Genomic DNA, 23,294 nt, shown 5'->3' on the forward strand with positions numbered 1-23,294 from the left:
TGATACCACTTGTTGGGGACCATGACGTCTAAGAGGGGGGTGAATTAGGCAAATTAAAATTCTACTTCTAAACTTTGGCCTCTTTTTCTAACCTTAGCAAAACCTATACAAAAGATAAACCATCTAAATGTGCAACTACGGTTTGCTAGTGTGTTGCTATCTCTATCGCAAAAGGAGTAATACAATCAATGTAAATGTGGAAGCTAAAGAGCAAGGTAGAGATATGCAAACTCCCGTTGATGACTTCAGTATTTTTACCGAGGTATCGAGAAGCACCCAAGCTTCTTCCTAGTCCTCGTTGGAGCCCCTCGCAAGGAATCCCTCGTAAGGGCCAAGCTCCTAGTTAGGTAACTCCATGGATAGCCTTGGGCCTTCCCTATGAGCAAGTGGGTCGCTGACGTGCCTTCCGACAAGCCTCTCCTAGATGCTCCCAATCATCTTCACTATCAAGCTTCCGGCCAAAATGCCATGGGCCTTGTTTCCTCCGGTACATGGTGGCGGCCACACCACAAACGTAGTTGGTGTGATCTCATAAGACTACAAGCCCCTCTAATGTACAACAATGGTGCGCGCAAGTACCTAGCGGTAAAAGGTATGCAAACCTCATTAAACACTAGGCCTAAACCTAGAGCAAGCGCATAAACGGTGGTCTAATCAACCTAAGCACTTCGTAAAGCACCTACGCTAATCACCTAATGAATCACTAAGCACTATACAAGTGGAGATTGCTAAAATGGTGTATCAACACCCTTGATATGTTTCCTCAGCTCCACACACTTCAAATGGCTGGTTAGGGGTTTATTTATAAGCCCCACTAAGAAAGTAGCCATCGGGGATGAAATCCCACTTTTCTACTACTGACCAGATGCTGATCACGTTCTAATCGGACGTGTCTGGTCATCCCAACCATTAGAGCCGCGATCAACTGATCGGACGCTACCAGCGTCTGGTCGCAATTTCACCGCTCTGGAACCTTTCTCTACTCGATCGGACGCTGTAGTTCTGCGTCCGGTTGATTTGTCATCAGCGTCTGGTCCAGCATCTGGTCACTGCTGCTGACGCCTATTGTAGTTGAGTCACTGATCGGAGCTTCCAGTCGATCGCCTTCTAGCATCTGGTCCAGCGTCCGGTCACCTCTGTGAGCTCATATCTTCGCGATCTTGCGCCAGGCTTGGTTCCTATCTTCATGCTTGGACTTTGCTTGATATCTTGAGTCTTCTTTTGTGATTCTAAGGTCTTGCTCATGGTGTTGATCATCGGATCATCACGTCTCATTTGTCCAAGTCACATCTTGCACCCTATTGAACTACAAAACAATCACTTGCAAATTCATTAGTCCAATTTGGTCGTGTTGGTCATCAAACACCAAAGTCCAAAAGTAAATGGGCCTAGGGTCTATTTTTCTTACACACTCCTGTCAAGGGGTCTAGGTCCCCATCCAGACTTGGACTCCAAGCCCCCAATAGCTAAGACTCGGTCTCAATATGGTGCTTAGACCTCCACCTAATATTCACCCATAAAAGTCGGTCCGGAAAGAGCCAGAACCCATGACAAGAGAGTAACAAGTCTTTCCGCTCATATAAGTAAGTATGTGCTCAAAATAATAAGTCTATGACCTAACTACCATCCACAACAACGGATGGTCCTCAATCGACATAGGTGGAACGAGTGCAACCAGAGCCTCGCTCGATTGCCCAACACAATCCAATTTCAAATCCAAAGTACAGTTTTGCCCGGTCCCCAATTATTATCCATTCATATTCCATGTGATGATAATAGTAACAATAATATTTTTTCCTATCTCTCGCGAGTGACGGGTAATCACTCGACTTCTACCAGAATCCTTTAGCATAGGAATCTACACGATCCTGACATACTAGTAGGACTCATAGGATAAGGATATATATATATATATATATATATATATATATATATATATATATATATATATATATATATATATATATATATATATATGCAAATGGGTTTCATTCAAGTCCTTAAAACTTAATGCATAAGCATAAGGTAAAGTGCAGAATAATAAGGGTTGTGCATCGAGGCTTGTCTGGGTAAGATATAACCAAAAGTTAGCATTCCATTGTGGCAACACGATCACCAAGACACCATCTTTTCTGCTACTCCAGATGACTCTGGAATCCGTCGTTGTTCCTATTATATACGTGGATGCAACACAAAGGCGTAATTAATCAACGGCAACCATTACTCTTAAAAATACGATTATGCCTCACAAGCTAACGAGCTAGCTCTAACAACTAACATACTAGGGTATGTATCCACATTGTCGAGTAAGGCATCATTTCCCAGAAAATGTTCTAGTTTTACAATACCAGGGTGTTTAGGCATTTTATCGATCAAACATATATATTTGAACTGGAAGTCATTTAGCTACCTTAGCAAACTGATTATTGTGGAGCTAAAAAAATTACCGTGAGCATCTAATAATGTTAGGAGTTTACTGTGAAAGTTTTAGAGACAACACTATCACCACTTTATAACAACAATTCCTACAAGTTTATATCTTAACAATATTAAGCACCTTAAATTAATTAGATTACTCTTGAAAATACTTATGTAGCTATGCGAACCAATTATACTAGTAGATAGATCATGATTTTAGTAACCTAACAAATTTAGTTTCACAATTTTTGGTTAACAACACAAATTTATATTGAATTTACAAGTTTACCTTAAAATCTAAATTAGAAAACGCTTTAGAAAAAGAAAAGGGCCGGTGGTAACTAATTCGGCCCAAAAGCCTAGCACGGGGTGTGACTACACGCGCGTTGCAACGGCCCAGCACGGCCCAAGGCCGGACGGCTTTGTAGAAAGGCCCCTAAGCTTTTAGATATTACTACAACTACTATGCGCACTATTCATACAGACATCGGTTTTGCAAACAAGTCCCCGAACTCTCCCATCTTCACAATAGGGTGGTCCCCGATGCCACCACGTGCGACGGCACGGCGACCGTCGGTAAACCATGATTACGCTGGCCACCAGCAAGGGTCTCCGGTGACCTATGATGGTGGAGCATCTAAGTTACGACGGTGCGCTCCTAGAGACGGCGGTTAGAGACCTAGAGAGGCACTTCAGCATAGCCGACCACAGCGGTAGCTGGGTCAGCGCTTCTCACGTCAGTGGCAAAGCTGTTCCAATGAACCTAAAGACTCATGAGATGATAGAGGTTACGGGGAAGCAGAAAGGGCTTACCATGAAGCCAGCCACGCCACCGGTTGAGATGAGGAAAGTGAAAGGTCCTAATGGCTAGAGGGGGGGTGAATAGCCTATTAAAAATTTCTACAACAACACTTAACAAACCGATTAGACAATTATGAGGTGAAGTAAGTGTTGCGCTAGCCTACTAAAAAGCAAGCCACCAACCACAATTCTAGTTTATGTAGTTTCTATCCATACAATAACTATGTCACTACACTAAGTTAGTGTGTTCTCAAAGGCTAACTAAAGAGCCACACTAACCAAACTAACAAGCTCTCACAACTAGCTACACTAAAGAGCTTAACAACTAGTTTGCGGTAATGTAGAGAGAGTGAGCAAGATGGTTATACCACCGTGTCGAGGAAAGAGCCGATCAATCACAAGAATGAATATCAATGAAGACCAATCACCTCAGAATTAAATAATGACACAATGATTTCTTATCGAGGTTCACTTGCTTGCTGGCAAGCTAGTCCTTATTGTGGGGATTCACTCACTTAGAGGTTTACACGCTAATTGGCATCACATGACAAACCCTTAATAGGGTGCCGCACAACCAACACAAGATGAGGATCACACAAGCCACGAGCAATCTAATAGAGTACTTTTTAGCTCTCCACTAGGGAAAAGTCAAGAACCCCTTATAAGCACCACGATCGGAGCCGGAGACAATCACCAACCTCTGCTCGACGATCCTCACTACTCCAAGCCATCTAGGTGGCGGCAACCACCAAGGGTAACAACAAATCCCATAGTGAAACACGAACACCAAGTGCCTCTAGATGCAAACACTCAAGCAATGCACTTAGATTCACTCACAATCTCACAAAGATGATGAATCTATGATGGAGATGAGTGGGAGGGCTTTGGCTAAGCTCACATGATTGCTATGTCAATGCAAATGGCCAAGAGAGTGAGCTAGAGCCGACCATAGGGCTTAAATAGAAGCCCCCACAAAATAGAGCCATTATACCCCTTTACTGGGCACTACTCAGGGTGACCGAACGCTCTGGTCAGATCAACCAAACGTACCCTGCCAGCATCCGATCAACGGATGGTTGCCACATCATCCCTCTCTTCAAATACTGAGCACCCGATCCCAATGGTCAAGTGATGACCGGACGTAGCATAGTGCCACAACCAAACGTAGGGCCCCAGCGTTCGGTCACTTCCAGTAAGGTTCCAGCTGCGACCAGATGCATCAGTTTGATCATGACCGGACGTAGGACCCCAGCATCCAGTCATTTCTAGTAAGCCTCCACTCACGACCAGACATGTTTGGTCATGCCCGACCGGACTCACCCAGCGTCCGGTCACACTTTGTCTACTCTATGCGCTGCCACATCAGTAGGACCGAACGCACCCTGCCAGTGTCCAGTCATAAAGTGACCCAGCGTCCGGTCAAAGACTGACGCCAGCATCTTCACTGCTTCCACTGACCGGATGTGCCGGTCCAGTTGAGACCAGCGTCCAGTCCACTCTGTGAAACCCTGTCTTCTCTATACAGGGTGTCAATGGCACCGTTGGACTGTCCGCACTCTACGGGCGGACACTCCGCCGGTGAAGTTTCTTACCTTTGCTCCCAAGTTCTAAACACAATGTGTATCACTTTTATGCATGTGTGTTAGCATAATTTTCACAAACATTTTCAAGGGTGTTAGCACTCAACTAGATCCAAAATGTATATGCAATGAGTTAGAGCATCTAGTGGCACTTTGATAATCGTATTTTGATACGAGTTTTACCTCTCTTAATAGTACGGCTATCGATCCTAAATATGATCACACTGACTAAGTGTCTCGATCACCAAAACAAAATGGCTCCTACCATTTATACCTTTATCTTGAGCCTTTTATTTTTCTCTTTCTTCTTTTTAAGTCCAAGCACTTGATCATCACCATGGCATCACCATCATCATGTCATAATCTTCATTTGCTTCACCACTTGGAATGTGCTACCTATCTCATGATCACTTTGATAAACTAGGTTAGCAGTTAGGGTTTCATTAATTCACCAAAACCAAACTAGAGCTTTCAAAAAGACCGAGGAAGCCTGGACGCATGCGCCCACACCGTGTGGCAGCACTCTGAGGCAAACACCGATGCGATACCACACCTTCGGCGGAAACCCGAGCCAATCTGACACAAGCACCAGCTAGAGGGGATCAAGACGAGTCCAGAAACACAACCAATTGAGTTTTTACCTTTAGGTCGTGGCTTACCCCCAAACCCCTAGCCACGGCGGCGCTCGTGGCCGGTAGCGAGGAAAAACAAAATTGGCTGCAGATAGACCATGGCTAGGCCCAATGAGAATGGGGCATCTAGCTAACTTCCCATGCTACTCACTGGCACAAGGAATTGGGCTAAGAACCCATGAGCTAGTGAATATGAAGGAAGAGGGAAGGGTGCATTGCCACTGCCACATTGCGGAGAGTGGTGATGGCTTAAGCGGCCTAGCCAAGACCCGACAAGAGCATGGCAGCGCAGGGACATGACCACACGAGTGAGAGGTAGGGGGCGCATTGGTTAGTGCTCGGATGGAGCCATAAAGGTGTGCCCACGCGTGGCCACGTGCAAGCAGCAGCACGACATCGTGATACGGTAGGCCACGCAACGACGTCAAGATTAGGGCGTGGTAGGTGGGTTGAGAGGTGGAGGGCGAGCGCTATAGTGTTGAGGTGAATCAGAGGGCGGGGGAAAACGCCTCGATGACCGAGCGACGATAGTCGTAGCGTCGCCTTGGCCCTACATGTGGCACAGCGGCTCGGCACGGCTTGGATAGAAAGAGGGCAGGGCGAGGTGAGAGGCGCATCGCGGTGTTGTCCCGGCAGGCAGCACTGGCCTATAGGGAAAGGCCACGACTAGCCATGGGCCAAGCTTGGCACCAGCTGCGCACGCGCATGAGGCGACCATGCCTATGGGGCCAAACAGACAAAACAGTGACATGCGTGCTTATTAAAGCGAGCCAAAAACTACTTACTAACTCGATGAAGGCTCAACCAACTCCATGAACCCAAAGTCGATACTAACACCTAGCCGGCGAAGCAAACCTCACATCCAAAGAGCGACCAAAGAGGGAGATAGAGAGGTGCCAACATGGGTTCGTCACACTGAGCGCTGGTTCATGAACGGAGCACCAACAACATGGTCACAGTGCGTTCTAAGGAAGTTTGGAAAATTTTTAAGAAAACACATGCCACTCAACACCCCTACAACCTATACCATGCCCAAGTACTTACTTAGATGCAACCAATAGTGTAATAACGTGAAGCTAGTATTTAAACATTTTAGTTTAGAAATTAAATACCAAAATAGCATTGTCTACTATCCTTTTCAGACTCAGAAAAGGGCAAGGGTTCAGTTAGAACTAAACAACCATTAGCACTTTTGTCATAATTTTTAAGAGGCCTAAACCCTATCAATTCCAACCAACAAGTATTTCACGCAAAAGTCCATACTTCATACGAACCCATAGGAGCAAAATGCTTAGGAACTATTTAACTAATTTGCTCAATATAATTCACCAAAAATGACACTTTAACTACAATTTTAACTTCTTGCTGATTCTATGAAAAGTTCTATTTAAATTTCAGATTCGATTTTTGAGCTCCCAAAAACACTAGTTAACAATATTCACTTTCCAAAATTAAAGTTGCATTCCCATCTTCACTATTTGCTTAGCATCTTTACATAAGCGCCATACACAAGCCATATTTTATTTTTGTTTACAGAAATTGTTTTCCATACCAAACCATTAACACTACTTATTTTATTCTTTTTGTTAGGATTTTCATTTCACGTGTGTTTTAAAATCTTAAAACTCAAAAACTTATTTTGCTAGATTCTCCAAGGCCTTAACCTAGGTGCTAAGCAAGCTCGTAACACCCGAGATGTTACAATGGGTTGCCAACATCAATCATTTTGTGATCAAGATCGTGTGTTTACCAGCTAGCTATGGCAAGAACTGTTTCATCTAGATGATGTCTCTCTCAAGATGTCCACTGCCTATCACTCGTAGACGGACGGCCAAACCAAAAGAGTGAACCAATGTATGGAAGCATTCTTGAGATGCTTTGCCAATGCCTGTCCTCACAAATGGCTAGATTGGATCTACTTGGCCAAGTATTGGTATAATACTTCTTGGCACTCATCTCTAGGATTTTCACCCTTCTATGTTCTGTATGGACAGCAGCCTCATCACTTTCGGATCACAGCAGAGACAACGGTCACCTCTACCAACCTGTCTAAATGGGTACATAGAAATCCATGATGGCTGAACTCATTCAGCAACATCTTACTCATGCCCAAGAGTGCATGCGACTTCAGGCAAACAAGTCATGCTCTGAAAGACAATTCTCCATTGGCGATTGGGTCTACTTGAAGCTACAGCCTTATGTGCAGGCTTCATTGGCACCACGATCTAACCAGAAATTTACTTTCAAGTTTTTTTGGCCCCTTTCAGGTCATGGAGAAGATAGGCGCCGTTGCTTACAAGCTCCAATTACCGACATCTTCATCAATCCACCCCGTGTTCCATGTCTCCCAGCTCAAGACGGCTATTCTAGCCTCCCACACCATCTCGGTGAAAGGTCCTTGTTTGGTTTTGGTAATTGAGTGACAACCTAGGTGGACTAATGTATTTCAATATAAGATACACATGTGATTAGTCCACAGGTACACTTGTGTGAGCAACTCATGCCATGACGGTGAAGATGGCTTGGATTTATTGCAAGACTCACACATGTGATGAAGGAGCTCATTGCATATGAGATATGACATTGAGTCATGTGACTAAGGTGGAGAAGATCAAGACAAGACTTGGCTTGATGGACCGGTTGCAAGCGTGAAGGGTAAGTTAGAGGCTTTAGAGCGATAGACCACGTGGCGGTGAAGCTTGAGTAAGACTTGGCGCCAATGGACGAAGGCAACAGTGAAAAGTAGGTGAGGTCAAGATCGATGAACCAACAAGTCACGTGAGGATATGAAGTGGATCATATCATTTGTGATATGGTTGGTGCATGTGTTGCATCAACATTGGAGGAGATGGAATGAAATGTGCAAGATAAAGATATAACCTATAGCATATTTCATTTCATCGGTCATAGGTGTGTAGAGAAGTTTATGACCGGGTTTAGGATAGATGGTCGTACTATCAAGAGGGATAAACTTGTTTGCATATCGGTCATCTAGTGCCACTCGAGTGATCTAACTTTGCATCGTTGCTAGGATCGAGTAGCGTGGTGATTTGAGTGACTAATTCTTTGAAAAATGTTTGTGAAAAGCTAACACATATGCACAAGATGGTGAGCACTTGGTGGTGTTGACATATTTGCAAAGGATAAGATGTTGGAGTTGATTTAGATCAACTTGGTGAAGTTGGAGAAGAAAAGAGCAAGTTTAGGTTGTCCGAGGGTCAAAAAACGCAACCAAACTTGTACCCAACACGTAGCCCTTCCTGTGGGTGGCATCGCCCTTTCCGGTGTGCACCGGACAGCTTAGGGCGGTGGCACCACCACCCCAAGGGCAGTGCATTGCCACCCTAGGAAAGGTGCACCGCCACCCCTGCAGTGTGTCCAAATCAGCACAGCCACCCTTTCGTATTTTGGACATAACTTTTAGCTCCGAACTCCAATTTTGATGATCTAGGATTTTTTGGAAAGCTAATGAAACGCTCTACAAGCTTGAAGTGGTGGAAAATTGATTTGGAGAAAGTTTTGGTCACCGAACTGTCCGGTGACCATGGCGGTGTGGCACCGCCCCTTTTTTCCAGAGAGAGGGGAGTTTCGTCGGGGGGCACCACCACCCCTAGGGCGGTGCACCACCCCCTATGTTTGGTGCTAGGGTCCCAACAGCTAGTTTGAAATAGCCATTGAAATTCAACCATTAGGCACCGTCACCATATGTCCGGTGCCCGCACGTTGCTATCCTGTGACCACGCATAAACGTGCTACTTGGCTCCAATGGCTTTATTTGGCTTGTGGACTATAATAGAGGTGGAGCTTGGGCTTGGCTGAGGTTGAGCACCTTGGGATGTGTTGCCCTTGTGTGTGCTTTGTTTGAGAAGCCTCTAACTTATTTGTGCTTGCGAGAAGTGTGAATCCATTGTGAGTGAGTGATTCTAGTGCGTTGCATTGTGAGATTGCATTGAGTGGCACTAGGTGATCGAATTGCAAGCTGGTGGTGCTTGATACTCTTGGAGGTTGCCGCCTCCTAGATGGCTTTGTGGTGGTCTTCGTCGAAGCACGCAAAGAAGATTGTGCAATGCTCCGAAGAAGTGATTTGTGAGGGGTATTGTGCTCGCCCTGCGAGAACCATGAAGAGCAACTCTAGTAAAGTGTGTCATTGAGCTACCCTTACTTTTGGGGTAGATTCTTACGGTGCCCAATGTGTGGGCTTGGCGGGTGATGCCAATTAGCCGCTGAACCACCAAGTGAGCTATCGACACAACGGGGACTAACGTGTTGGCAAACACGTGAACCTCGAGATAAAATCACCGTGTCATCCTTGTCTTCCCATTGGTTTGCATCCCCTTTATACAAGCTTGTAATTTCTTTCATATACATTGTGCTTGTGTAGTTTGTGGCAGAACTGCCCGAAATAACATGCTTACGGAGGTGCTCGTCTTCCAACAGACACTAAGCACCCCGAAAGCAAGCTACAACAGGAGATATCCGTCGGGCACACCCCAAGGGAGAACCCAAAAAATCCACATTTTTCCCAAGGATCCAATAATGAGAATGAGTTACAATACTTGTCCATTTCATACATCAGAGTTTCTTAAAAGTACATTATTACAATACCAAATATCAGAGTGTGGAATGATAAACAGCGAAATTTAAAATAAACATCTAGCGATAAGGACGAGGATCTGTCTGAGCCCACCAGAAGAATCCTCCACACAAAGGTACTTCTCATGCATCACCTGCAACAGGGGTAAATAAACCCTGAGTACATAATGTACTCGTAAGACTTATCCGACTAGTGGGAATAATTTCCCGACTCCAAGGAATATGAGAAGCTTTATGGTTTGCTGGTTTATTTTAGCAAAAAGCAATACTAATAGTGAGTCCTTATTTATGTATTATTATCAGCCGTATTAAGTTATCATCTAGCCAGTCTATATAAGCACATGTTCTACTTTCAAGCAAGAGTTGAACAATCAGTTCTATTTCTTCTCCTTTCAACTTTCAGTTCTTACTATGATGCTAAACCATAGACAAGCCGTACCGGATTTCCCGGTGATTCACGAATCAATATGCCTAGCTGGGTACCCCGAAAACACACGCCCCGCTTATACCCTAGGCACAAGCAGGACTAACCCATCACTCTCCTGTCTTGGGTGTCAGGTCTCCGTCCAAACTTGGACTCCCAAGCCCCACTTCCTGAGCCTCAGACTCAGTGTGGTACAAGGACCTTCACCATCTCTGCCACCAATCAGTCGGTCCAGAAAGAGCTAGATCTGCAACAAGAGAGCAACAAGTCTTCCCTGCACCCATACCCAAGTATGCGTTCGGGACAATAAATCTGTGACTTGCCTAGAGTCATATGCAACGACCAGTCCTTAATCGACACGGATAGGAAAAAAGTGTAACCGAGTCATGCCCTGTTGGCCACAGGACACAACCCCTTACACCTACCAGTACTCAAACCATATTCCTGCTCGGTCACCATTTTCCTTTCCACCATTTTATCATGAGCGGTCATGTTTATTACCTATTGGCGAGTAACGGCAGGTTACTCATGCTACCGATATCCTGAGCATAGCAGTTACTCGACCTATACTAGTAGGACTTATGGATAGATATATTTATGCATGTAGTTTCCATAAAATGCCTGTAACTTAAATGCACATCATAGATATATATTCAGTGATCATTTAAAATAGGGGTTATGCACCGGGGCTTGCCTTCAGCGGGCACGGTGTTAGCAAAGTCAGTGATGGGCGGCTCCGGAACGTCCTCTTGCACGAGGATCTCCTCCTCGTACTCTTCGACGACTTCGTCGTACTCCTGCTCGCCGAAGGTCACGATCTCCAGTGGCTCGTTCTCTATATGCATACAGTGATGATGATGCAATGCTTAGTAATACAGCAACATCAACTCTTAAAATAAGAATACATCTACCAAGCTACTAAGCTAACTCTAATGACTAATACATAAAGTTACATATTATTCCCACTAAACAGGTATGAAACATTTCATGTATTATCTTAGCAACTAAAGGCATCCTTATTGCTAATATCAATTTACTATATATATGATAAAACAAAGGTGCACTAGCTACCATATTTATCAACCTATTCTAAGGCCACAAAAATTTCAGTGAGTACATGATAATACAATGAACCTACTGTAAAAGAATTATAGGGCTAGCACTTCTACTAATGCATCACAAAAATTCATTCTCTAAATAACCATAATAATAATACGTATTTCTAAGTAATAAAGTAGCCCTAAAGGTATCACTGAACTATACGAACTAATTACACTAACAGATAGATCATGAATTTAGGAATCTAACAAAATTTATTTTATAATAAAAAAATAAATTCAAATGAGCTCTAGAGATGAAGAAAATGATATTATTAGAGGAGGCTAATCATGATATTAGACTTGTTGACCAGCACGTGACTGTGAGTCTAGAAATAATGGAGAAGGGGAATGAAGGAATCCTTACAGGTTAGCTACCTCGATTGATTACAGCTCGGAGAAGAAGATCGGCATAGCGCAGCCTTCCCAAGCAAGAACAGAGGAACTCGATTTAGAGAGTAAGATGGTGAGCGGCGGAGTGGGACGGCTCGACGGACTTGGCATGTCCTTTATAGGCAGGAGACGCGGGGCTGGAGGTGGAGTTGGCATTTGGCTATCTGGTCATGTGAATTGGATTTCACGTGATGGACTTGGAGTGGGTCTTTGGTCATGAGTGAATTAATTCAAATGATGGACTTTGAGTGGTCTTTGAACTTAACGAGCACATAGGACTGGAGTGTGCTTTGGGCTAAACGTGCTTGGCGGTGGGGTGCTGGTTCATTCATGCAGGTCAAGTAATTAATGGGGGAGGAGACCACATGTCAAGGAAATATTAGAGAATGAGAAGATCAATTGCAGACTAGCTACATCAGCTGATTATTGCAGCTCAGGAGAAATCGATAGATGCAGCTTTCACGGGCAAGAACAGAGAAACTTTGATTCGAGAGAAGCAAGTGAGCAATGGAGCGGAATGGCTTGGCGGCTCGGCGTATCCTTTTAAAGACAGGAGACGCGAAGGCGCGACAACGACGCGTCGTAAGGTTAGTGGCTAACCAGCTTGCTTAAAGGTAGCAAAGCGCTGCTTGTGCACGGCGTGCTGCTCGGGTGAACAGTGTTTTCCATGTGAACAATATTTTCTATGTTGCTACAGTGTTGCCGTGTGGAAAATGTGCCTGGACTTCATTTGCAAAGCAACTGAGCAGCGAGCAAGCGAAGTGTTCAGCGGGCCGGGCTTGTGAGTGATATTAATGCGTAACGTGTGCGATACTGTTGCTACGGTCGGTCGTCGCTGTGCGCGTGCTGCGTGGGCTAAGCAGAGCATGTGCCTTGTGCGTGCTACGGGGATTAGGAAGAAGATGAGTAACGAGAGATGAAATTGGATCAGGATGACAATAGTGAGTTGAGCTGTGAAGAGAGTATTTGGATAAGGAATAAATTAGAGCTCAATTTGAGAATTAGTACAATAAAATTTAATTTCTCATTTACCACATGCAATAATACATAAACATGATGCTCATGATATGGTTTAGTGTTTTGATTAAGGCGTAACACCGAGGGTGTTACATAGTTGCTCTTGTAATTAGTTAGCTTGTGTAGCTTGTTAATTACATTCTTTCTTGTGTAGCATAGAAGTAGCTCTCTTGCGTGACTAATTCGGTTTGAGTAATCTTGTTAGTCACATTACTTAGTTTGTGTAGCTAAGTATTTTGCGCTCTCTAATTTAGCATTGGTTGCCTTATTATTGAGCATTGCTAGTGAGTTTAGATGGCTTTATGTTTTTACTCACTAGATTGTGTAGGAGTTCCCTTGGTTGCCAAAGTACCAGTGCATAGGTTTGTGTGACCTTGCTCTAGAATTGATTAGATGAGCTCTAGCTAGCCTGACACCTTTGTTGTCCTTTTAGGATCTTTATAAAGTGCTTATGAACTTAGATATCGGGATATAGTTTTAGCTAAATCGATAAATTTAATTTCATATTTGTTTTAATTAGTTAGCACACTTAATTTTTAGAAAAAACTATTCATCTCTCCTATCTACCATCTCATCTCGAGCCTACACTCTGCTCTTCCGCTAGCTTTGGACGGCCTTCATGAAGGTGCTCCAGCGTCGTGTCGGCAACTCTGGCGCCGTGGTGATCCCTCAAGTTCTGATCCAGTGGTCGGGTCTTCCTCGTTCGTTGGCAACCTGGGAGGATCTTGAAGCATTGAAGCAACGCTTTCCACGTGCACTTGCTCGGGGACAAGCAATGACTTCTCCGGCATACGGAGTACGGCACAAGAGAACGTCACGGCGCCACAGGATGGGCTTCGTCGCTCCTCACGTGCTCGTCAGCCAAGTACCAAATACATGGGCCCTGCGTGGCAGTGACGGTAGAGACAGCTACCATGTAAAGGCATACTTAAGGAGAGCGATGGAGAGAGAGAGAGGGTAACAAACTGAAGAACAGAATACTCTAATCAATATTCCTCTGCCGTGCTATACGTGCTCTCCTCTGTTCTTCCCTTCTCCGATCCCCAATCCTCTTCTCCAATTACCCTATGCTAACACAAAGTTACTCCCTCCGTTTTAAATTATAATTCGTTTGAACCCAACAACGTCTTGCGAGTTGCGAGAGGACACGCACACAAAGCCAAGCCACAAAGTCGATCTCTCCCTCCAGGAATGCAGTGCAGTGCAGATCCCTGTCCCTCTCACCATAATTCACGCGTGCAAATTCCAAAACACTAACTCAGCGAAAACGGCCGCGCACTTGAGTACCTGAAAAAATCACAATCGGGGCTAGTATGTAACGAGCTAAAGACCCGGTTTAAAAACGTCGAGCTGGGATGATCGATATTCCTATACGCAGCGTCATCTGGCCAATTCTGCCGATGGAACGTACGGCATCTGACAACAACGCCGGCGGCCACGAGAAAAACGCGGCCGCACCCGAGAACGATCGTGTGGTGGAGCTGAGATGAGGCAGTGCGCGGTCGACGAGTTTGGAGTGCGACCACCCCTCCATGATTGGTGTTCGTGGATCAACGATCAATCAAACAACGAAGAAACCGGCCGCCACCGGCTCTCGCGAGCCGTGACCGTAGCGCCTGGGCTGGGCCCGCCGCGGCTGTGACGCGGTGACGCCTGGGCGGGCAGGATCTGGAGGAGCTCGTCGTGTTACTCACACGGCACAGCAGTGACAGCACATATATTTACCGTTACCGGGACTGGGAGGTACTTGTCTCTTGTGCGATTGCAATTCGTCCTCCTCGGTCAGTGCGGGTGGTGGGCCTAAGTGGGCTGAGCAGGGCCCATGCGACGCGTCCGTTTCTACCGGCAAACAAAGGACTTGACCAAGGGTTCTGGACTCAAGCGGCCGTGTCCTTTTCGACGGCCGCATGATTGGGCGTACGGTCCGTACGCCGCTCCTTCTAGGAAGTTGCGCGCGCCAACGACTTCACGATTCACTTGCCAACGACTTCACGATTGGGCGTTTGGTTGTAGGACGACGTGGTACGGATCTATCCACCATGTGATGATGTGAATATTAAAGTTCCTCGATCTCATCTCTCGTCCTCGTCCTTTCATGTTGGGGGATATAGAGTTGTTTTTTTTTTCTCTCCTGCAGCTCTGAAATAGCCAGCTCCTTTTTTGTGGCCGTTAAAAACTCTTCTTCTCCCCTCAAATAAAGGAGGAGTTGGATCTTCCCCATTAGAGTGGGGGTATCCAACTGTCACTCTCCTCCCCCTGGTACTCTCTCCTTTGGTGATCGAGCGTGGCCGAAGTTGAAGACGTCGCAGCGGGGGGGGGGGGGGGGGGGGGGGGGGGGGGGGGGGGGGGAAGGACAAGGCTGGTGTGGGATTGGTGCCAGGTTCAGGGAAGAAGGTCGCCGCACCGAGATGGGAGTTGTCGTGCGGGGGAGGAGGCGGTGGGGAAGGAAATCGTGGGGATCGGAGGGAAAGACGAGAAGCGCAGGACTGGAGACCATGGGCAAAGAAGGGGATGAGAAGCCAAACTTGTACATATAGAGGTTGAAAAGGTATTAACATGTAGACCCCACATGGGGTTGAGGTACCGGTGATATGTTGGAGCAACTCTCTCAATGACAAAAAAAATAATAATATTGGTGGTCACCAATACTATTATATTAGAGATGGGTTATTTGGGAACTACTGAAGATGCTCTTAGTCAAATAAATATGCGGGGCTTGCCCTAAAACGGGGGATAGGCTCACCCCACATTCACGCCATGTCGTACTTAAGATGATCGTGCCATTTTATCATTTTCGAGATGGTGATAGCTTATGGAGCTCCTGTTTGGATTGCAGACGATGCGAGAGAGAATAGCGTCAGTGTAGATTACTCCCTCCCTCGGGAAAAGGATATAATTCTAGTACATAGCAAGTTAAAGTATCTTACGTTTAACTACTTATATAAATATAAATAGTTATTTTGTTAAATAAGTATCATTAGATTTATCATTTGATATATCTTCATAACATATTTATTTGGCATTATAAATATTAATATTTTTAAGTATATGTTTGGTCAAATTTTGGGCACTTATTAACCAAGAATGCACCTAGAATTGACAGAAGCAGTAATTGTGAGTGAGTTATGGATGGCAGTACCGGCAAGCTCTGGCTTGGGCTCGGGCTGGATCGGAGCACCTCCTATGCAGGATATATTTTTACAACTACAATCCTAAGCTTAACCGCGGTAGAAGACAGTGGCCACGTCACCCAAAAAATGTTGATTGGCCCACGTCGCCCCCTGCGCGCGGCCTGTGCGCTGCCGTCGTCTCTGCGGCGCCGCGGATTTTGTGCGTCCTTTTCTTCGCTCCTGCTGATTCCACCGGTTTTTTCGCGGTTCGGCGGCTGTGGCGTAGACGCACTGGTGGCCCTCGCGTCAGCTGCGTTGTGCTCTCGTTCGGTATTGTGCTCTCTTGCTTCGGCACCGGCGCTCTGCCTTGGATCTGTCGGCCCTATCTGCCTCTCCGCGTCTGCTGTCCTCGGTATGTGTCGTTAGCTCTGTCTGCTTCGTTACATGTTTGTTTTGGGGGGGTGGGTTTAGTTACCACAAAATCCAAAATTTGGCACTATGTAAAAAGAAGATTCTTCGTCACATCAAACTTGCGGTACATGCATGGAGTACTAAATGTTAACGAAATCAAAAACTAATTGCACAGTTTGGTTGTACTTTGCGAGACGAACGTTTTGAGCCTAATTAGTCAACGATTGGACAATTATTACCAAATACAAACGAAATACTACATTGTGCTACAGTGCTGACACCGTGATTTTGCCACTGCTGAATCTGGCGACTAAACGAGGGCTTACTCCGGGGTCTACGGTTTAGGTTGTGTATATCTAGACCTGCAAACATGTACTGCTAACCTGCTGCCGGGTGCTATGCAATTACCTCCATGTATAATATCTGTATAATTATGGTCGAACCTACTACTATATTAGTCCATATTATACATGCCGTCCAGTATCCAGTTTACATTTACTAGTACTCGAATCTGTACCCGCACTTGCGCGAGCCCTGCCACTAGTAGGTAGTCACGGACATGTCGGTGGCAGGCACGGAGCCAGCGGTGGGGCTATGGGGCTCCAGCCCCCCCTACCGCTCGCAACGCCCCGTAGAGCCGTCGTCTGAAATTTCAGCCGTAGATGTACAGGTAGGAGGGGCTGAGATTTACTGAACCTCTTTTCTTGTTAATTGCTGTTGTTTAGTCCCTCCTAAATTTTTTCCTAGCTTCGTCCCTGGTCGGTGGCCTTGAGCCCAAGCAACGTGAGTCCATGGCGGATGCGGTGGCCGGTGGCGGTAACGTGGGAGTTCTCAAGCTCCTAACATCGACTCAGGTTACATGCAAAAAAAAAAAAACATCGACTCAGGTTACACGCCAAAAAAAAAAACATCGACTCAAGTTGAGGGCGGCACAATGGGGTTATGGTTGTGTCAGCATTGGGTGGCGGTGTTGCAGAGGATACAAGAAACAAGCGCTAGAAAGTAGAAGATGTACTTGAGTGTCCATATTCCAATAAAATTAGTTACGATAGAAAGGGACCTAGCTGATAGTGTTAATTAAAATTACCATTTTACCATATTCAATCACCCCAACCAAGTTAAAAATATAGATGGTTTCGTACCTCTCAATTGAAGAGTGGTTATCAGAAGTTTAAAGAATGCAACTTTAGGATCTGCGCCCGTCAAACTAGTCCAAATTTAACTAAGTTTATAATAAATAATGTTAGTATTTTTATGTTCAAGTAAACTTATTATGAAATATGTTTAATAACTAATCTAATGATAATTACTTTGTATCACGAATGATAGTTTTTTTATATAAATTTAGTTAAAGTTTAAATTGCTTGACTATTTGAAATATCAAATTTGTATTTTCTTTTTATGGGTGGAGAGAGTAGTTATTAAAAGTTTACAAAAAACAAAAGATCGATCCTATTTCATCTCGTCGCTAAACCACACCTAGGCTCATTTATTGCCCGTCGCTCCCCCGATCGTGGCGGATGGCGATGTTGCTCTTGTGTACGGTGTACCACAAAAGGACGGTGAATACTGGGCACGGAAAAAGGGCCACGTACGTGTTGTTATCCGATCCACGGCCACATCGGACTACCGCGAAAACGCATCCACGGCTATGTATGAACATGCATCCTACCGCCGTCGACGACCTTTCTCTACGCTCCCGCTGTGCCGTCCGGTTACTTGCTAGCCCGATCTGTGTGCGCTAGCCGCTAGGGATAAGCACGCACACGACGCGACGCAACCCAATCCGCCCAGCCGCGCCCGCTCTTCCTGCTCCCAACCCAATCCACCCAGCCACGCGGCGGCTGGGCCTGGCAGGCAAACCAGGGCCTTATTTAGATCCCATCAAAATTCCAAGTTTTTTCACTCTCTCTCCATCACATCAATTTTTGGACGCATGCATGGAGCATTAAATGTAGGTAAAAAAATAACTAATTACACAGTTTGGTTGTAAATCACGAGACGAATCTTTTAAGCCTAGTTAATCCATGACCGGACAAAGTTTTTCAAATACAAACAAAACATGCTACAATATTCAGATTGCAAAAATTTACCATCTAAACAAGGCCGAGCTCGACCCATCCAAGCTCGACCGCCAGCCGCCTCCGTCCGTCTCACTCCACGCGTTTCCCCAACAGAACGGACCGGAACCAGGACCAGGACCGGGCCCACCAGCGCCGCGGCTTTATAAAGCCGCACGCGCGCGGAGCGGAAGAGGCCGCCCAGAGCAAAATCCTCCCCTCCCTCCCCTCCCCTCCCGTCCCGTGTCCCGTCGAACCAGCCGAGCAAGCGCCAACGCAAACCCAGCGAGCCGCGGCGCCTCGTCGCGCGCGCCTTGCCTGTCCGCTTCTTCGTGCGATCGACCGCGTCGTCCGCCGGTCCGAGCCCTCCCCCCGAAGGATGGGGGAGCCCGCCACGGCGTCGGCGGCGGGGAGGAAGACGCGGGTGGGCCCGTACGAGGTCGGCAAGACCATCGGGGAGGGCAGCTTCGCCAAGGTGAAGCACGCCCGCGACTCCCGCACCGGCGCCGTCCGCGCCATCAAGGTGCTCGACCGCAACCACGTCCTCCGCCACAAGATGGTCGAGCAGGTCCATCCCTCGCTCCTTGCACTCCTTTCCCCCTTTCCCCTTCGCCGCGCGCCCGCTGGAATCAATTTAACCTCGGGGGATTTTTTTTTTTAAATCCTGGAGCTGCCACAGGAAGATCTCTCGTAATTTATATTTTGTTCGCAATCAGGCACGTGGCATGGTCGAAGAATATCCTTTGACGTCTCTGTCGTGGTCGAGAGGATTGTCTGTGATGGGAAATCATGCGTCTGAGTGTCCCAAAGCTCTGCTTAAGCTTTTGATTCCTGTGGAGAATTAGATAGGATGGGACATCGCATCGAGGAAATCATGACCTTTTAATCACCAATTAGCTCCCACAAAAGTCTCTTTTGGTGACAGCCATTCTGCCACAAGGAAAAACTGTACACGCCTAGTGCTCCTTCTTTTAGAGAGATTGAGATTGAAGACGTGGAGTATTGAAGAGCTAATATTTCCCGACACAATTTTATGAATGAAAAAAAAAAACTTTCCATCAACCCTTCCTCATTTTTTGTTGAGATTGAAGATAGGGAGTATTGAAGAGCTAATATTTCCCAACACAGTTTTACTGAATGAAAAAAAAAAAATCTTCATCAGCCCTTCGTGTGATCAGGCCATGAGATACCGATATGCTAACATTAGATTTGCTTGTTCCATTTACTGTTTAGCCTGGCTTTGGTAAGTGAATGCTCAATATTACTTCTTTTTGTTCTTCCAGATCAAACGGGAGATTTCGACTATGAAGCTAATCAAACATCCTAATGTGGTCCAGCTGCATGAGGTATATTTTTTTGTGAGACGTGATGATGCAAGTTTCATTACCTTTTCATGATCCCCTCATTATGTGTGCATTTGATAGGTTATGGCGAGTAGAACGAAGATATACATGGTTCTTGAATTTGTTGATGGAGGCGAGTTATTCGATAAGATCGTAAGGCTCTCAAAACTTTCAGTGGCTCATATTGTTACTCTTTTACTTTGTGGACATTGCTATTAACATGCTGCGGGCTTAGTTTTTAGACCCTGGCATGTATTTAGATAGTTAGGGCCATATTATTTAGGTGTCAGGTTTGTATGAAGGTTAGCTATATTAACTCATTCATCACATGTTCTTGATAATCTTTTTTCAGGTCAATTCTGGAAGGCTAGGAGAGGATGAAGCTAGGATATACTTTCATCAACTTATAAATGCAGTTGATTATTGCCATAGCCGAGGAGTGTACCATAGAGATCTGAAGGTTTGTCCAATTATCCTGCTCTCTTTCTCATGTGTCCCTAACTATGGATGCTGTGCTGTACACTTTTTAACTCATGTCTTGAATGCCTTTTGCAGCCAGAGAATCTGCTTCTGGATTCACATGGAGCTCTTAAAGTTTCAGACTTCGGCCTAAGTGCATTTGCACCACAAACAAAAGTATGATCTCTGGTCAGTAGCTAGAAGCTTGGATTTTGTGTGGTCAATAGACAAGCTCTTTTCTTTCTATCTGAAGTTGACGCGTCTTAGGTTTTATTACAGCATTATTTTGGGTCATTGACTTAACTTGCTACCTTCTAAAGCGAACACATAATATATTCCTAGAGTAGTGTTTGTGCTTGGAGACATTTTTTTGACATAAGATTGTGCTTGGAGACATGGAAAGGTGGTAAGAATTCCCATTAACTCTTCTGACTTTTTGTCAGGAGGATGGGCTTCTGCATACTGCTTGTGGAACTCCAAACTATGTAGCACCTGAGGTGAGTTTCTCACCTCTCATCAGTTATCAGCTTATCTGTGTTGTTACCTTTTGTGATTAATGTGCTTCAAGATGTGTAAGCATCGCGCTCTTGCTGCAGGTGCTTGCTGATAAAGGCTATGATGGTATGGCTGCAGATGTATGGTCCTGTGGCATAATCTTATTTGTTCTTATGGCCGGATACTTACCCTTTGATGACGCCAATCTGATGAGACTGTACAAACTGGTAAGTTCGGTTAATACACTTAAGATCTTGGTTTCCCTGTGAAATGCAGGGGTAACTTTGATGAACTTTTCTTTGATTTCCTATCACAGATCTGCCAAGCAAATGTTTCTTGCCCGCCATGGTTTTCTTCTGGAGCGAAGAAGTTTATTAAGCGCATTCTCGATCCTAATCCTGATACCGTAAGTTCAATTAAGATGTGGCTTTTCAATATCTGTCTCATCTTTTCATTTATCTGCTGCATTGTAGTCACCAGATCACATCCAGTCTCACTGTCTTCACTGTTGGATAAATGGGCGCTGTATTCTTGCAGAGGATCACAATTGCAGAAATTTTGGAAGATGAATGGTTCAAAAAAGACTATAAACCACCATGTTTTGAACAAGGCGAAGATGTTAGCCTTGACGACGTTGATGCTGCATTCAATGATTCAGAGGTATTATACCTAAAAAAGGTTCATTTTGAATTTACGATTGTCTTGAAAATATTCCCAGAAATATTATGTGCTTTAAAAACATTTTGATATTTTATTTTTATGTTCACATTATCGTTCAGAGATGCTATAAGGTGAACCTTTTTATTTCTTATTACTTTTTTGTTTTGGAAGACCAGATTGAGAATTTCTAAGGACTTGATGACACGATAGATTTCTTGTTCTTTTTCAGGCTACTCAAATGTCTCATTTTTTTTGTAATGGATATAGGATGTCTCTTAAACATCTGATTGGTGAACATCTCAGTTAAGCAATAATTAATTGTTACATAAAAGACTCCAGTTAATGGGTTACCTTTCATTTTTTTCGTTTTAGGACCGTCTTGTGTCAGAGAAAAGAGAAAAACCAGAATCCATGAATGCATTTGCCCTTATTTCGAGGTCACAGGGCTTCAACCTTGGAAATTTGTTTGAAAAGGAGATGATGGTAAATTTCTCAGAGCTTTGAATATATTATATCCTCATGTTTGGAATATAGTAGAGATTAGTAACAATTATAACAATTATATTGGAGGAAATTATGTTATTCATTTCCCACTTCTGTAAATCTCAGTATTGGTCAGCGAAAAAATGGGTACTTTCACTGCAACCTTTTCTTGATTCCTTGCTAATGCATGTCTTTCCTAAATAGGGAATGGTAAAGAGGGAAACATCTTTCACGTCTCAATGTACAGCACAGGAAATCATGACAAAAATAGAGGATGCATGTGGGCCACTTGGTTTCAACGTGCGGAAACAAAATTACAAGGTGTGTGACATTTGCTATCATGGGCTAGTAATGTGTGGTCTAACGAGTTTCTTGAGAATTTGCATTATAATTATATAACATTAACGATTCACATGTACCTTTATTTGGTCCTCCAGATGAAATTGAAAGGTGACAAATCTGGAAGAAAAGGTCACTTATCTGTTGCAACTGAGGTACTGGCACTACTCCCAGAATTGCAACATTGGATTTATATTCTGGTTTGTTTAAGCCTGCATTAACTACTGCTTCAAGAAGTGATGAAGAAAGCAATATTGAGCACACCAGTAAAAAAAGCACACCAGTAAATCATTCTATTGTATGAATTCTTTACCTTACATATCCATATTTTACTCATTTGCAGGTTTTTGAGGTTGCTCCATCACTTCACATGGTTGAGCTTCGTAAAACCGGAGGAGACACATTGGAGTTCCACAATGTACGTTTTCAAAAAGATATTTTTTTTTTCAAATAGGCGTTTTCTCAGTGATTTTAAATAACTAACATGACTTTATGGGAATTGCTGCAGTTCTACAAGAATTTCTCATCAGAGCTGAAAGATATCGTGTGGAAAGCTGAATCTGACGCAAGTAAGAAACAGACGAAGTGATACCCAGGGAATTTGTGTACCTTATGAGGCCACATTGAGATAGACCACCTCTTCGGGCGATACCGCTTGCTTGGTACTGTATGATTTTTTTTACTGGTACCACATTAGCAGTCAAAATCTCTTGTAAACCAGAGCTCCTTCTGAATGAGCGCAGTTGTACACAATACATATGAAGAGGCCCTCCCTGAATGCTTTGGTTGTCACCGGGGTTGAGTGCCTTTCTTTTAAGAAAATGGCGAATGATGTGTGATTGCTTTAATTATGAAGCAAAATTCTAGTATTTCGGAGCAACTGAACGGTTATTTAGCTGAACTTTTCAATTTTGGAGCGCTCTACGCTACTATCTCACGTGTGCGACTGGGACCCTCCGGTTCCCCACCCCCGGCAGTT

General features: G+C 44.7%; 1 protein-coding gene across 3 annotated transcripts; it reads left to right on the top strand.

Moving 5' to 3' along the window:
* The first annotated feature begins 18,749 nt into the window (after positions 1 to 18,749).
* LOC136450063 (CBL-interacting protein kinase 9-like) lies at positions 18,750 to 23,070 on the top strand. 3 transcript variants are annotated; one of them, XM_066450330.1, is made up of 14 exons: positions 18,752 to 19,104; positions 19,820 to 19,882; positions 19,961 to 20,032; positions 20,232 to 20,339; positions 20,435 to 20,515; positions 20,782 to 20,835; positions 20,935 to 21,060; positions 21,150 to 21,239; positions 21,371 to 21,493; positions 21,866 to 21,976; positions 22,181 to 22,297; positions 22,414 to 22,470; positions 22,659 to 22,733; positions 22,824 to 23,070. In XM_066450330.1, exons 1-14 carry the CDS (start codon positions 18,916 to 18,918, stop codon positions 22,902 to 22,904), a joined length of 1,347 nt encoding a protein of 448 aa, XP_066306427.1. In that variant the 5' UTR covers positions 18,752 to 18,915; the 3' UTR covers positions 22,905 to 23,070. The 3 variants fall into 3 exon arrangements, with proteins under 3 accessions (XP_066306445.1, XP_066306435.1, XP_066306427.1); XM_066450348.1 differs by lacking the exon at positions 21,866 to 21,976 and having other exon boundaries at positions 18,750 to 19,104; XM_066450338.1 differs by lacking the exon at positions 20,435 to 20,515 and having other exon boundaries at positions 18,751 to 19,104.
* Positions 23,071 to 23,294: the final 224 nt, after the last annotated feature.

This window comes from Miscanthus floridulus, chromosome 1 (assembly GCF_019320115.1).
Source record: "Miscanthus floridulus cultivar M001 chromosome 1, ASM1932011v1, whole genome shotgun sequence".
Lineage (NCBI taxonomy): Eukaryota > Viridiplantae > Streptophyta > Magnoliopsida > Poales > Poaceae > Miscanthus > Miscanthus floridulus.

Bases quoted from the DNA above. Each gene is read 5' to 3' on its own strand.
- LOC136450063 (XM_066450330.1), top strand. From the start codon at position 18,916: ATGGGGGAGCCCGCCACGGCGTCGGCGGCGGGGAGGAAGACGCGGGTG. The intron at 22,471-22,658 runs GTACTGGCACTA...ACTCATTTGCAG, and splicing joins ACTTATCTGTTGCAACTGAG to GTTTTTGAGGTTGCTCCATC. The intron at 22,734-22,823 runs GTACGTTTTCAA...GAATTGCTGCAG, and splicing joins ACACATTGGAGTTCCACAAT to TTCTACAAGAATTTCTCATC.